The sequence below is a fragment of the Elgaria multicarinata genome, chromosome 13 (assembly GCF_023053635.1).
Source record: "Elgaria multicarinata webbii isolate HBS135686 ecotype San Diego chromosome 13, rElgMul1.1.pri, whole genome shotgun sequence".
Lineage (NCBI taxonomy): Eukaryota > Metazoa > Chordata > Lepidosauria > Squamata > Anguidae > Elgaria > Elgaria multicarinata.
The window spans coordinates 29,572,978-29,589,494 of record NC_086183.1 but is presented as its reverse complement, the minus strand read 5'-3'; the positions used below and the strand labels follow the sequence as shown (position 1 = coordinate 29,589,494).

The 16,517-nt window shown below is 46.9% G+C and overlaps 1 protein-coding gene across 2 annotated transcripts in view; it reads right to left on the bottom strand.

Annotated features, from left to right (window-relative positions):
• The window catches only part of AXL (AXL receptor tyrosine kinase), a 67,846-nt gene extending 51,632 nt beyond the window's left edge, over positions 1 to 16,214 (bottom strand). For both annotated transcript variants that reach the window (XM_063139715.1, XM_063139716.1), the window contains exons 1-3: positions 15,900 to 16,214; positions 6,422 to 6,620; positions 1,662 to 1,762 (exon numbers count right to left, since the gene is read on the bottom strand). In XM_063139715.1, coding sequence (XP_062995785.1) covers positions 1,662 to 1,762; positions 6,422 to 6,620; positions 15,900 to 15,972 — 373 coding nt within the window. In that variant the 5' untranslated portion in view covers positions 15,973 to 16,214. The remainder of the gene's footprint in view (positions 1 to 1,661; positions 1,763 to 6,421; positions 6,621 to 15,899) is intronic.
• Positions 16,215 to 16,517: the final 303 nt, after the last annotated feature.

Genomic DNA, 16,517 nt, shown 5'->3' with positions numbered 1-16,517 from the left:
AGAACTCTACATCAGGCAAAAAAGGAAGGAAGGAAGGAAGGAAGGAAGGAAGGAAGGAAGAAAGAAAGAAAGAAAGAAAGAAAGAAAGAAAAAAAGAAAGAAAGAAAGAAAGAAAGAAAAGCAGCGTATAGGATTCCAGAGAGTTCACTTTCCTGTGGTTTAGGAACATCTGAAGCTGTCCTTATATCAGGCTGGACTACCCAGAATTGTCTACTCTAGCCTTCCCCAATCTGGGACCCTTAAGATGTGTTGCGGACATCTGGAGGGCACCAGGTTAGGAAGGTTGGTCTGTTTTGATGGGCGGCCAGCAGCTCTCCAGAGGCCCAGGCAGAGCGGAGCCTTTCCCCATCACTTGCTGCCGGACCTTAAAAGAAATAAACAAACCTGGAGATGAACCTCGGACCTTGTGCGTGCAAAACCGATGCTGAGCCACTGAGCTGTGATCCCTCCCCACAACTCTCCCTCAGTCCTACTGAAGCGTAACTTGCTTCATGTACACTTTTGACCAATGGCAGCTCCCAGTTCCTGGCAGCTCTTGGCCAAAGTAACTCTGGTAGCTCCCACTCTTCTCCCAAAGAGGCCCAGGTTCTCCTTGCCGCCAGGGCCACCAGCATCCATACATTGGCCCTCTCTCTTGTTCCTGTCTCTGTTCACTCACATGAGAGAGAGGGGGGAGGGAAGGAGGGAGGGAGAGAGTGTGTGCAGGGGAACAGGTGTGAACAGAGTGCTGGACTAGATGGACCCTTGGTCTGATCCAGCATGGCACTTATGTTCTTAGGTAGCCACACAGCAAGGATCAGGATCAGCAGGGCTAGGGACCCCCAGGGCATGGCCGTGGGCCCCTTGCTGAGGTAAGTGCCTCAGCAGGTGCACAGCATAGAATCATAGAATAGTAGAGTTGGAAGGGGCCTATAAGGACATCGAGTCTAACCCCCTGCTCAATGCAGGAATCCACCCTAAAGCATCTCTGACAGATGGTTGTCCAGATGCCTCTTGAAGGCCTCTAGTGTGGGAGAGCCCACAACCTCCATAGGTAACTGGTTCTATTGTCATACTGCTCTAACAATCAGGACATTTTTCCTGATGTCCAGCCAGAATCTGGCTTCCTGTAACTTGAGCCCATGATTCTGTGTCCTGCACTCTGGGAGTATCGAGAAGAGATCCTGGCCCTCCTCTGTGTGACAACCTTTCAAGTATTTGAAGAGTGCTATCCTGTCTCCCCTCAGCCTTCTCTTCTCCAGGCTAAACATGCCCAGTCCTTTCAGTCTCTCCTCATAGGGTTTTGCTTCCAGACCCCTGATCCTCCTCCTCTGAACACAATACCAACCTCCCTCCCTGGCCCTGCTTATGACACTGCTTTCTTAACCTTGTTGCATCCTGCTTATTTTATGGACAGGTTGAACATGTTTATGTGGGAAGTTTGGGGTTTTGTTTGGTTTTTTTGTAATGTTACAAAGAAAACGAAAAGCCAGCTTAAGCTGTTTGTAGCAATTAACCTTAACTGTAGTAATTAAGTTCTTCACCCAGTTCCCTGCCTCTCCCCGGCCCTTGATCTCTTTGTGGTGAGAACCTACGGGGGAATCTCAGAGTGGGCTCGTGTCAAGATCACGCACCCCCACTAAAGTGTCGTCCAAATGCACACCCACACACAGTGCATTTACCTTCCAGTTGCAGGTAGGCTTCATCAGAGAAGATTTCAGATCCATTCACCAAAGCTGCACACTGGTAGTTCCCCATGTCCGAGAGCTGTACCGAAGGGATGCTGGAGGGGTGGGGAGAAAAGAATGGTGACAAAGGGAATTAATTCAGCTTCTCAGCTCCTTAACAGCTCCGGTGCAGCATCAATGGCACGCACTATTAGGCATCTGTGAGCAGTTTCCACCATATCACTGCCACTAATAATAGCATTTACACTATTAGAAGAAATACATAGGTTTCCCTGTTGGTTTTCTAAAATGTCAATAATAAATGTAATTGTTTGTATGTGTGTGTGTGTGTGTGTGTGTGTGTGTATACACAGAGAGAGAGAGATTTATCAAACCAGCGTTATACTGTGCAATCACTGCGAATTGCATGCAAAGGACCCTGAAGTTTTCCAGTTTATAATTTGCTTTGACTGTGAAGTACTCTCATGCATCCTGCTTTGTGCTTCAAAGGCAAAAGACCTGACCTATTTTGGTACTACTTTTGGAGCGAATCATTTGTTGTTTTCCGAGCGGCCACTGGGGGTGCAGGAGCAGGATTTGATATGTTTAAAGAAAAATTAAACAAATGCTTACATCTGCGTAAGTTTTAAAGATAAAGACATCAAAATTGGCACAGTAATAGATATTAAGGAGGGCTTTAAGCATACCAAATTTGAATCGGATTGGGTCATCCATTTTTTTTAATGATTTTTTACATTTCCCCCTTTAGACCCATTTCCTGGTATGCAAAGGATCTTAGGAGCGCTGCCGCCCGGGGTGTGATTTAGCTAGCAGCAACAACAACAACAGCTAAACGCTGTAGGGGATAATTCGAGGGAAACAGGTAGTGGGATGAAGCTAAGAGGGAGGGAGAGAGAGAGATGATTGGCCACTGTGAGACTAGAGAGGGCCCTTGGTCTGATCCTGCACGGCACGTCTTATGTTAAGGACCCGAGAAGCTGAATTAATTCTGACCCAAAGCAGCCGCCTCGCTTTGCCTTATGGGGAGACCATCTCTGACCCACTTTTTTTCCTTCCCAGTGTAACTTTTTCCATTACAGACGCAACTGTAATGTACAGGGCCGGGGTCCAACAATTCAAAGAAAAATATTTACTTTAAGCAATGAAATACAAAACATATCCTAAGTAACACCATTAAAACCCAGTAATATAAACTTATGAAAGAATCCATATACACAAACTCCTGTTAGAAATATTAATGGGGACTTCAGAGAGCAGATATTTGCAACGGAATTTGGTGCATATGGAATCAAAGTTCACAAATGGATTTGAATGGCATCATAACAGGACCGCTTTTGCATTCTGATGTTTGGGGGAAATAATTGTGTTCGAAAGTCTGGGCTGTGCCCCTAAGCCTTCCCCAACAAGGGATCATGTAGATCTGTTGGATTACAACTACCAACGTCCCCAGCAATTGTCCCACAAGGATCTGCATTGGGACTGATGCTTTTTTACTTGTTCATAAATGATCTGTAACTAGGACTGAGCAGTGTGGTGGCCAATTTTGCTGATGATAACAAATTATTTAGGGTGCTTGAAATAAAAAAAGGACTGTGAAAAGCCCCAAGCTGGGAGAATGGGCATTAAAATAGCAAATGCTGTTTGTTTGTTTGTGTGTTTGTTTATTTAAAACATTTGTATCCCACCTTATATCATTATGATCTCAGGGTGGCATACAGATAAAAGCATATAGTATAAAACAATAAATATACACCGCTAAAAGCAAATTAAATCATAAAGCAAGTTAAAACAATGTATAATTTAAAAGCAGTTAAAAAAAATTAAAACAGTTAAAACAATGTGCCATCTTAGTGAATTTAACCATCAATGTGTTTTTTACGTGGCGTCGAAACGGAAGCAAGTGTAAAGTGATGCACATTAGAGCAAAAAATCCCAACTTCACATATATACTGATGGGATCTGAGCTGGGGGTTGGTGGCTGACCAGGGGCACGATCTACACAGTCGTTTGGGGGGCGCACTGGGGGCGCATGCAAGCGCCCTCACAACGACGTGTAGATTCCCTCTAGGATCTTAGGAAGCTGCCTTATACTGAAACAAACCATTGATCCATCAAGTCCAGTATTGTCGACACATTGACTGGCAGAGGCTCTCCAAAGTTTCAGGCAGGATTGTTTCCTTGCTCTACCTGGAGAAGCCGGGGATCAAACCTGAGACCTTCTGTATGCAAAGCAGGGGCTCCGTGCCACTGAACTATGGCCCCTCTCAGGCCTTTGTTCTGCTCTAGCAGGACTCTTAGGTTCTTCAGTATTCCAGCACATCTGGAAGGGCACCAGGTTGGAGAAGGCAGGAAATAGTTTATTGCTAGTTAGGGAATGTTTCCGGTTTTGTGCAGGGGGGAGGACGTATTGCGTCATCATAGAAAGGCCAGCAACCTCTCTGTTTATTTGCAGGTCAGGATTCTTTCCCTTTTCATCTTCAAATTCCCGAGGTCCCTCTGCCTGTTTTCTGCTCTGCATCCCAAGTAGCAGCAGCAGACAAAACAAAGGATCTAATCTGCTAGTTTTTGAGTTTATTTTACAAATGTGCTTTATACCCTTCTTGTTTATTCCAGCTGTGCGTTGTTTCTCTTGCTGTTTATCAAAGCTGAGGTGCATTTATAGGTGTTATAAAACAAAAAGAAACGGCTATTAAAAGTGTGTGTGGGAGGGGAAGAGGCTTCACTGAGCCCATCCAGCTAATGAGCAATAAAATAATAATAATAATAATAAAAAAAAAACCAGCGTGGGAACTAAAGGGTAGAAATGTGGTTTCCGATCGTCATCGGCAGAAAATGACCGTCTGAATTTCAGCCACAAAACTTCAGGGGATCTAGCAGTGTCCCCCAACAAGGTGCCCCCCAGAAGTGTTGGACTACAAATCCCATCAACCCCAGCCAGGAAGCCGCTGGTGGTGACTGAGTAGGATTTCCTCAGGTCAGAGCTTAATTGTCCAAATAGCTCTTCACCTGTCCCTACAACTAGCAGAAGAGAAATACATTTTACAAAGAAAGAAGGAAATTGGCATGCAAGTTTGCTTCCAGCTCACACTCGATGGTTTCCTTCCTCCAAGAACATAGTCCTGAGCCAATAATCATCAGGGCTAGAAACTTCCTTTCTTTTTTAAAAATGAAAGCCAAGATTCTCAGAATGCTCTTCATTCATCCCAGACTGAATCACAAACCCAAACAGCCCTGGCTATTGTAAATTTCACTGTTGTAAATTTCACTGTGAAATGGGCCTTGCTACCCACTCACCCATAGTCAAAAATTAGATTGCCATCTCTTTGGGGCAGTGAATGGTCTTTTTGCTTTGATCTTCTCAGCTTCAGCATCACCTGCCCTCAGACTCTGGTACAGTCATAGTGGTTAGAGAATTGGACTAGAACAGGGATGGACAACCTTTTTTTTCTGTGGGGGGCTGCATTTTCTCATGGGGGTTTCATGCTAGCAGCGGGCAGGGCCCAAAGGCAAAAGTGAGTGGGGGACCCCTTTTCTCTCTCTGCCACCCCCTTTTCTCCCTCTCCCTTCCCAAGCAGCAGGCTTCGGAGGAAAGGCACAGATCACTCTTGCAAGAGATCTGAACAGACTGCACACAGAGGGTTCTTGAAAAGGCCACAGGGTTATCCACCCCAGTATTACAACTCGGGAGACCTGGGTTCATATCCTCACTGGGTGACTTTGGGCAAGTCACTCTCCCTCAACCTAACCTACCTGGCAGGAGGACAGTTGCAAGGATAAAAGAGGGGGAAAGAGCCATGTACGAGACCCTGAGCTCCTCGCAGGGAAAGCAGGAGAAAGATGTCGTGAACATTTAGGCTACTCTTTAAAAGCACCATGCATTTTGATGGCAGTGTATTCGTTAGTGATATATTATGTCATCCCCTCCTGAAAACCCTGCTTGTAACACAGTTCTAGCTACAGCCTGCTTCCTGCGCCCCTATCCCCACTTTGCTAGGCCTCTCAAGTCAAGAGGGCAGTGAAAGAAGGAGAGGAGAAAGGCACCGTGATGTCAGAGTCTTGGCCTTCCCGCCAAGTTCTCTCGCTTTGGAGTTGAGCAACTGGAAATAATATTTCCCAATGAGTCACACACCCTCATGCACAGTGCACGCACATTGAGACACACACACACCTCGCAGCCAGCCAGCCAGCACCGCAGCTCCAAGAGGAAGATGGTAATCCGTTCACGTGAAGAGAGGACGAGATCGTAGCCTAACTCAAGCATGTAACACCAAAGGTCGTTTCTATATTTTCCATGGGATCTCATTTCCTCTTGTTGCAGGCTAATTTCTATATTGCACACATTATGGGCAGCTGCTTTGAGACACTGGAGACCCAACTTTTCTTAGTAGGAGGAAGGTGTCTTTTTCTTCACTGAACCCCAAGGTGTGTATTTTTCCATGTGCCTATGTTATATGGGGAGATGGAGGAAGCATGCAACACCAGGTAGACCAGACGTCCTTAAACTGGTGCCCTCCAGACCTCAAGCCCCATCATCCCTAGCCACCACTGCCAGCCCTGCCGGTAGAAGATGATGGGGACTGTAGTCCAACACATCTGGAGGGCACCAGGTTGGGGGAAGGCTGCACTAGTGAGAGCTTCTTCGGCTATTGGGCAGTATAGAAATGCAATAAATAAATAACCAGCCAAGCAAATTGGCCCCAATACCAAGCCAACAACAAGCCCCAAATAAGCCACTGGGTCTGCAAGACGCTCACCTCAGTGTGCTGGTGGTCATCCACTGTTCATCGTCCAAGGGCACCTGCACCTGGTTACTGTCGGCAAACTCCAGGGCGGCACCATCCCGCAACCAGCTGATCTCAGGCGGCTCGCCAAGGGCGTGGACGGAACAGGAGAGCATCACGTCTTTGCCCAAAGAGGACGTCAGGTTCGAAGGGCTCTCTTTAAAGTACACAGCTGGAGGGGAAAGAGAAAGCATTGAAGCAATAAAACCCGGGAGCCTAGCCGCTCAACTGTCCAGTTTCTTCCCATACCTATTCATTTACTTACAGCATTTTAACCCCCCTCTTCAGCCCCACCCCAAAAAGGCTCCCAGAATGGCTTACAAAGATGAATAATAACAGAGTTCAAGCTTATAATCTAAAAGACACGACACAAAAGGAAAAGGGACTGGGAGGGAGGAGGAAAAAAAAAGAGGAGAGTACAACTTACCCTGTTTCCCCGAAAGTAAGACATCCCCCGAAAATAAGACCTACTTCCAGTTTTGCCCCTCGCTGTAATATAAGGCATCCCCTGAAAATAAGACCTACTTCCAGTTTTGCCCCTCGTTGTAATATAAGGTATTCTTCTTCATGGAAAAATAAGACATCCCCTGAAAATAAGACCTAGCGCATCTTTGGGAGCAAAAATTAATATAAGACACTGTCTTATTTTTGGGGAAACAGGGTAGTAGTTTCAACGTTCTTATCGGTGTTCTTTCTGGCAGGGAAGGGCGAAACGAGCTCACTGCAACTGTTGCTTCTCTGGCCAAACTATGGGACTAGGTTGATCTCTTTGCCATGTTGTTCTTCCTGGGAGGGTGGAGATGAACCTACTAGATTCTTAAATATTAGCCATTATCTAAGCCCGCCCGCCCCTATTTACTGCAACCAAGTTATTTTAACTCTGTCATAGTCCCCTTCCCTCCAAATAAAATCTGGAGTTTATAATTTTCTGTAAAAACAACAACTGTACGGTCTTAACATGAGAGAGTAAGGGGAAACTATGCTCAGAGATGTTGTCTTTTTAAAAATTATTTTTACTTCCCATGTTCCAGGGCTGTGCCTTGTCATTGCAAAATGGTTCTGGAGTGAAGCCCTAGCAAGCTCTGAGTCAAATTATACCTTGGAGATCTTTTAAGGGCTGCCAACAGACCAGAACAAGATAACTTGGCCTGCTCTTGCGTTGGTAGCAGCTGTTTGATCTGCAGAATTCAGCAGGTGAGGCTTTTAAGCACAGAGGAAACCATTGCTACCTGCAGCTGTCTGCCGCAGATCAAAGCGGCTGTTTAAAGGCACAGGAGCGAGGGTTTGTGAAAATGTTGGCAACCCATTAACAAGGTTTGTCCTTTCTTTTACTTCTCGTCTTCTGGAATGTACCAGTTTGAGGCCGGAGGAGGGAGTGATGACGTTCTGATCTGGCCAGCTAGGCAGGCTACGGAGGGTGCCTCTACTCGCCTCTCTGTCACCAGCTGCCAAGGGTGGCAGCTGGATCCACCCACTTAATGACGGCTCTTGCAATTCTCCTGAGATGCGATGCAATGTGGACCAGGGCAGAGCAGAGAAGCCTCTTCTCAAGGTTGGAGGCTACCAGACTCTGTAGAACAGCTCCAAAGAAGGGTTGGGTAGGGTGACCCTATGGAAAGGAGGACCGGGCTCCTGTATCTTTAACCATTGCATTGAGGAGGGAATTTCAGCAGGTGTCATTGGTAGGCTTGCAGGCCCTGGTGAAATCCCCTCTTCATCACAACTGTTAAAGATGCAGGAGCCTGGTCCTCTTTTCCATAGGGTCACCCTACCCAACTGTTCTTTAGAGCTGTTCTCCTGACCAGATACAAAAGAGGGCAGGGCTCCTGCAGCTTCAACTGTTGCAAGGAAGAGAAATTTCACCAGATCAGGACAGGATTAAACACCCCTTTTATGAGGCAGTTCCCAGCTAGGAGTGAGAGAGTAACTGAAGCCCAATAAACCAAATGTTACATTGGCAAATTGGGGCTCCCAGACCTGTTTTGCTGACAAACACCAAATTGGGGGCAGGGGGTGAGGTAATTTTCAGCAGAGAGCTGTGAGGGGGACACTACTTCACGCCTCCCCCTTCCTATCTAGGGTGACCCTATGAAAAGAAGGACCGGGCTCCTGTATCTTTAGCAGTTGTATTGAAAAGGGCATTTCAGCAGGTGTCATTTGTATATATGGAGAACCTGGTGAAATTTTCCTCTTCATCACCACAGTTAAAGGTGCAGGAGCTATACTAGAGTGACCAGATTTAAAAGAGGGCATTACACCTGCAGCTTTAACTGGTGTGATGAAGAGGAAATTTCACCAGCTTCCTCATATATACAAATGACACCTGCTGAAATCCCCTTTTCAATACAACTGTTAAAGATACAGGAGCCCAGTCCTCCTTTCCATAGGGTCACCCTACCCTTCCCCCCACCCTGCCAGGGATCCATCCAGACACGTTTCTGAGGTAAACTAAACACCATCTGGAAACCTGATGGTGGTGGTGGTAACAGCTCAGAGACGCCTGTGGAGGAAGAATTAAGCTCTTTGCCTCCTACTTCCAACGCCCCCCTCACAACTACATTCATTCCCTCCTTTGCCCCCCACCAAAGACCCAGGCCCCCATTTGTGAGGTAAACTCAGGTCTGGAACTCAGGTGGTGTCGAAAGGGGGAACAACTACGAGGACGTTGTGGGGGAAGGAGGGTTAAGCATCTCCTCACATTACTTTACATTTATTTATAGCATTAAATCTGTGTCCAGCAACTACGTGTGTTTTTTTAAAAAAAAAATACTCTAGAGCAGACACCGGGCCTATGGCCTGGATCAGGACCCTACCACCGGGTGATAGGGTGACCCTATGAAAAGGAGGACAGGGCTCCTGTATCTTTAACAGTTGTATTGAAAAGGAAATTTCAGCAGGTGTCATTTGTATATATGGAGAACCTGGTGAAATTCCCTCTTCATCACAACAGTTAAAGCTGCAGGTGCCCTGCCCTCTTTTAAATCTGGTCACTATAGTATAGCTCCTGCAGCTTTAACTGTTGTGATGAAGGGGGAATTTCACCAGGTTCCCCATATATACAAATGACACCTGCTGAAAGTCCCTTTTTTATGTAACTGTTAAAGCTACAGGAGCCCTGTCCTCCTTTTCATAGGATCACCTTAGATAGGGAGGGCTAAGATCCAGATTTGCCACACACACACCCGCCCCCCGAGCCTGCTCTAGAGTAAAAATAGGGGCAAAGAGGGAAGACCTAGCTCCTCGATACGGATTTAAAGTAATGTTGTTTTGGCTCTGAGCTCCTTTGGCCAAAGTCCAGCTACTGAAGTTATCACCAGCTCATTCCTATGTGGCACCGAATCAATGTTAGTCCCAGTTCTAAATGTGATCAGGAGCCGGCCGTCCTTCCCAGCTAGCGAACTCAGCCGGAATAAAAGCGTGTTGTTCATTGCACAGCTCTCAGCTGCAAAACAAGGGTGGAGGATTTCTGCGCCCCTTCGAAAGCAAGAGCTGTGCCTGGGATGCACACGCCAACAGATGCTGTGTGTGTGTGTGGAACAGAGAAGGCAGAGCGGCTGGTTAATAAATCAGTCTGAGAATATCCTGCCCCCGTAGCCACTGTTAACCCTTGAGGAATGAGGGACACATTCCAGGGCCTGAGAAACAAAACTCATGTGGTTGGAAGAAACCCAAGACCTCACTTTTGGGCCTCACGTCCCTTTCTCTAGGCAGGATGAGGGGGGCGGGGGCGGATGGACCCATCTATGCCTACAGACCTTGAAACTCCTCCGTGCAAGAATCATCTCTCTCTCTCTGTCTCTCTCTCCCCTCTGTTCCCTTGCTCTGGCTGTTTCTGAAACTGATTGTAAGCATCTCGGGGCAGAGAGCTATCCTTGGTCCTTATGTTACTTTCTCAAGTGCTTCCTACAGACATTGACGGCATTATCTCTGGGCGGACGCCTGGCCCAGCCCTGTTTGAGGGAGGGGGATTTGTTCTGCACCGCACCCGCTGGATGGTTGGAGCACGCTCAGGACTGAGTATTTATTTGATTTGTTTATTTAAAACATTTCTTGGCCGCCTTGCAGGGCAGAAGCAAGGTGGCTGACAACAATAAAATACAGCAGAACAGTTAAAATATTAAAAGCAATAAAAGCATAAACACAATAAACCAGCAATTAAAAACAATAAAAGCTAACAATAATAGGGAAGAGAGGACCGGTGGAGCTCCACCGGGGTGGACTGGATGGCCCTTTGGGTCCCCTTTCGACCCTATGATGTCACTGAGCAAATGATGTAAACAAGACCGCCTCTCCCAGCCCCAGGGGGAAAGCGTTGGCCCAAGTCACCACAGGGTGGAGATCCATTTGTGTCCGAACTCTCAACTACTTATTGCAATCCAATACTGACACTTAATAGGGTCCCCGAGGCCCAGCCATCAAGAGCCCCTCTTCTCTCTCTGTTGGAAAGACAGCTTGCTCTATCCACTCCCCCCTCCTCAGCAAGCTGATTCACCAGCTGTAAACTTCTCATTCCTCCAAGTTTGGCTGAATCACAGCACCAAAGTGGGAAAGGAAAAGATGATCAACTGGCCCAGATTAATCACCCACACTGACCCCCTATCACGAAGAGGGTTGCCAACTTCTTCTTCTTCTTTTGCCGGCCCTGCTCCTGCTCCTGCACCTCAAATGGCAGCTCAGGCTGCAGTGTAGGTATTGGTATTTATTTATTTGTTACATTTCTATACTGCCCAATAGCCGGAGCTCTCTGGGCGGTTCACAGGAGGCCTTCACTCTGTGTTGATCACTGTGCCACAGACAGCTTCACCTGTTAATTTCTGTGGATCGAGCTGCTGTTAAAGGCAAAGGAGATGGGCAAGCCTTGTGTTCCCCCCCCCCTCTCCGGTTAGTTGGCAACCCTAATCCCAACGTAACTGAGGCAATGCAGATCACCGAGTGCAATAAACAGGGTGCGCTGCGTTGCAGATGACGCCCACACATCTCTACAAAGGTTTCAAGAAACAAACAGCCAAGTTGTTAAAAGGCATGATGGTTCTTTTCCTAAAATTGGGTGGCAGTCCAACGTAGGCAAGGGGAAGGATGAAAATACAAATAAAATAATCCTTTGGAATATAGGAGGCCATAGTAAAGATTAGAGTGCCTTCGAGCATGTGCAAAGTGATTCTCACTTCTCTTTGAGCAATCCATCTTATTCCGCCTTCCTGCACACATCTGAGTTCAGGGGACTCAGAATGTCACTATGTTTCCCCCTTGCTGTGACGGCTTTGGAATTCCTCCCACCTCACTCCCATTTTCATGCTGGGACAGGTTTGGTCTGTCGGATGACGGACATGAAAACTGAACTGCTGGATCACATCATCAGAAGTCCATTTAGCCCAGCGTTCTGTCTCCAACAGAAACCAGGAAAAAAGAAGTAGAGAGAATGAATCTCTGGTGGAAGAGGAAGTGTTTATTTGGTGTGAATGTCCAACGTGTTTCAGAGAGCAGTTTTCCCCTTTGGCAGGACCAGCAGCCTAACAGCAACAACACATAGCGATAAACACTTCTATGAGAACTTCCCTCCCTTCCATTGAGCTATCATTGATCTGTGGACAGCTCTCCCCCCCTCCTTGCATGTCAAATCTGAATATGTAGCTATCAAAGCGTTTGATTAGAACTGTGGGGATGTCGGAGCCGTGGGAGGAGTGGGGGGAAAGAGACTCGGGTTCAAATCCTTGCTCAGCTGCAAAGCTGTGTGACTTTGGTGCAATCATGCTCTCTCAATCTAACCTACCTGTTGTAAGAATAAAGTGTGTGTGTGTGTGTGTGTGTGTGTGTTGGAAAGGGCAACATACACCATTATTATTATTATTAATATTTATTTATATAGCACCATCAATGTACATGGTGCTGTATACCACCCTGAGTTCCCTGGACAAAGAATGGGATAAAATACGTGATGGAACGCCTCTCCCGACATGAACCTACCCTTTCACTACGCTCTACACCTAAGGTCCTCCTCTGAGTACCTACTCCAAGGGAAGCTCAGAGGATGGCAACAAGGGACAGGGCCTTTTCAGTGGTGGCCCCACCAATTATGAAATGATCTCCCCGATGAGGCTCGCTTGGCACCAACATTGTTATCTTTTCGGCGCCAGGTCAAGACCTTTCTCTTCTCCCAGGCATTTAACAGCATTTAACATCATATGCTGAGTTTGTTTTTTAACGGACTCCAGAATAGCTGCTTTTATAAGGATACTGTTGTTTTTATGTTTTTAAACTTTGTATATTTGTTTTAACGTTTACTGTTTTTTAACTTTTGTGAACCGCCCAGAGAGCTTCTGCTATGGGGCGGTATATAAATGCAATAAATAAATAAATGAATAATGACTTTATGGCAATGAATTCCATAAGTCAATGAATGCATTTCGGTTTCTATACAGGAGCCTTGCCAGAAAAAGAGGTGGCAACATTCCTTGATGCCCCTCCCCTCTAAATAATCCAGGTTTTGGATATTAAACTTTGTTTGGACCTGATCTACATTAGTTGCTTCTGCTGTCTCAGAACTGAGACAATGTTTTTCCCTCCCTCCCTTGTTATTCTATCATAGACATTTCATCCTACCAAGGGATTGCGCTAAGGTAAGTGGGCGTGGGGAAACTCAGGTATCCTCCCAGGTGTGGGAGGGAGGGGCAGGCCGTGAGATTAACCTGCCTAACTCATTGGATCGCAGCTCACAGAGCCAACGCCCCACGTCCCCTGCAGAAACTGGGGGGAAAAAGAGAGGGAAGTTTGTGTTCCATTCCCAGGGCATGCTGGTGCTTCCTTAAAAACTACTTCTGAAAACACCCAGCTGACGAAGGATCACTCCCTCTGTTGCTGACGCAGTCTCTGCCTCCAGAGGAACAGGTTCAAGTTTAGCGTTCACGGTCTGGTGTACAGATGGGAGGCGAATACCAATACAGATTTGAATAAAGCTGCACATTTTTTCTAGATGGTGTCATTTGTTTAAGAAGGGCCCCAGTAGGCACCCAGTGTTTACGGGAACTTGAGAACCCGCCTCTGAGGTGGGGGGGCTTTGACGTAGCTGAGGTTTCCACCTGTGACAGCCCATCCCCGCAGGGGCATTGCAGCTCATGGTGCAAAACGTCAATTTGGCCATAGATCCCATCATCCCCAGTCAACACAAGTGTGGGAGTGTAGCCCAACACGTCTGGAGAGTGCCGGATTGGGCAACTCTGAACTCAAGAGCACAGATTACTTTCCCTTGGACCAACCTATGGGTAAGTGCGGTGCAGTGGCTAGTGTGGTATAGTGGCTAAAGTGTCAGGCTGGGAGTTGGGAGATCCGGGTTCTAGTCCCCACTCAGCCATGGAAACCCACTGGGTGACTTTGGGCCAGTCACAGGCTCTCAGCCCAACCTACCTCACAGGGTTGTTGTTGTGAGGATAAAAAAGAGAAGAGGAGGATTATGTACGCTGCCTTGGGTTCCTTGGAAGAAAAAAGGCGGGATATAAATGCAATAATAAAATAAAATAAAATAAAATAAATAAACCTGTCATATAGCCAGGCTGGCACATGGCTAGACTTTTTTCCACTTGTTCGACGCAACCTTAAAATGTGGAGCGTGGATTTTAATCCATGCTAGCAAACACAAATATAGTTCTCGAATGTAGTGGCAGTAGTGATTCCAGATATTATTCAGCAGGGAGTACAAAGACGTGTGCGGTGTCAGAGAAAAAGCTCCAGGCATTATCGTTCTATTGTTTTTAATTTGTTCTTATTGATGTACTGTATAGAGATATTGTTGATTTACAATGCAAACCAACTTGAGTATCTTGTCGAAAAGTGGGGTGTTAATTAATAAATAATAATTGTCTTGGCCTCTGTGTGCAGTCTTGTGTTTCCCCGATTCAGAATCTAACGCCCGTTTTAGGCAAACACCGGACACACAGATCCACGCCCATTGAGTTGGAGTTCTTTCTGGTTCTGGCCATCTGCGACATGAATTTGTACCCCTGCTTCATCCAACAATGAAAGGAAATCCCCGGTTTTTAAACACTTCTTGGTCCTCAGTAAATGTCTAAGCCCACAAAACGTGCATTTGCTCATTTTATTTCTTGTTATCCGGCTTCCCTCCCTCCCCATCTGCAACTTAATCAAAACGTAAGTTGGAAACTCCTCGGGACGGGGACCTATTCATTTCGCTTAACAAACTCTGTAAAGACCATGTACACCATATCAATAACAGCACGTGACGTGCGAAGTGGGGTCAACGTTGACCCTGGAATGGCTAATTCACACAATTGGAGCCATGAAGGTCCCTCAAGGGATCTACCCAGGAACACCAAAGCAGCCTCTCATATCTAGTTACAATCACTGTTTTTACTTGCGACTCTCAACTCAAAGAGAATCAAGTTTCCCTTCTGAATCCAGGGGCGACTCAAGGGAAGTGGAGCTCTAGCAGCGGTGACTGATATGGCCCAGCTGAAGACACCTGGAGAGGAGAAATTCCTAGCGAATGAGGCCCCCCTGAAAAATCCCAGTCTGGACAACTGAATCATCAGCCTCTACGGTCACCAGACTCAGGGACAAAAGGCCAGACTGCCTGTTTTGATGAAATCCTCTGTTATTCATCTAGTTGTTTCGAAAGCCAGACGGGCGCTGTGAACAGAACATCCAATGTAAACCGAAGGGACTGGGTTCAAATCCTTTCCACCGCTATGCTGCTCCCTGGGTGGCCGTGAACCAGTCGGTATCTCTCAGCCTAAACACACCTCGCAGGGTTGTTGTGAGAATAATATGGGCAGTGACCCTGAGCAACTCGGAGGGCTAAAAACATGATTCATAATAAATCACTCTTAACTAAATAAATAACTTCAACAAATAACTCTTGAACCTAAGAGTTCAGCCGGGGGGGGGCGCAGGCGAGTAGGGAAATCACATTTTATCCTCACAACAACCTTAAAAGGTAGGTTAGGTTGAGAGATGGTAACTTGTCCGAGACCATCTGGTGAGTGTCAGGGCCAAAGAAGGATTTTAGTTTTATTTTACCCTAACAACAGCCCTGCAAGGTAGGCTAAGCCTGCGTTAGGGTGGTCCTCCTCACCACCAAGCGGGGATTTGAACCTGGGTCTCCCTGGTTCACACTTAATGCTATAACATAAGAACATAAGAAGAGCCCTGGCTGGATCAGACCCAGGGTCCATCTAGTCCAGCACTCTGTTCACACCGTGGCCAACCAGCCATCAGCCAGGGACCAACAAAGAGGACATGGTGCAACAGCACCCTCCCACCCATGTTCCCCAGCAACTGGTACACACAGGCTTACTGCCTTGGATACTGGCGGTAGCACATAGCCATCAGGGCTAGTAGCCATGGATAGCCATCACCTGTCCATTCCTACTTTCTCTCTCCACTGAACAGACACCAGCGGTCTGTTGCTCGTTCCACGCTCAAACAGACACAAACTCACCTTCCTGGGCACTGCTGACGCCCATCCACCAAGCCAGCAGGCAGGAGAGAACAGAGCGGCCAAGCTGACCCATTTTCACGAACCCCAACAAAACCAAGCTCCCAAGGCGATCTAAGGGCTCATTGGCAGAGAAGCGGGCCCCCAGAAAGAAACAGGGGACAATTCCTGGCTCCCAGGTTTTGCCGAGCAGTGCACAAGGCTGAAAGGGAAGTCGGCGTTGGAGCCTGTATCCAAAAACAAGTGACGAAATCTACAGTGAAGTCAGCACCCAAGAGATCGAAGGATGGATCCAAAGTTTGAAAAGAACATTAAAAAGAAAAAAAAAGGGGGGGGGGAACTTGCCAAAACTCCTTGTGGAAATTCAGAATAATTTCCCGGCTCGAAACATTTGTCCGTATCACACACAAAAAAAGGCAAAGGAAAGCCAAGACAATGTTCTTTCCCCCTCACAGTTTGGCTCCACTTGTCACTCGCAGCAACTTTTGTTCCACCCTGGTTGTCTCCAGTCTTTCAAAAGTTGCACCTGATTTTCCTTCTCCGCTCTTGGCCAGAACCCTGCTCTGGTTTCCACAGCGAGATCGAAAGAAACCGATCTATCTGTGCATCAGATTTGCCCGC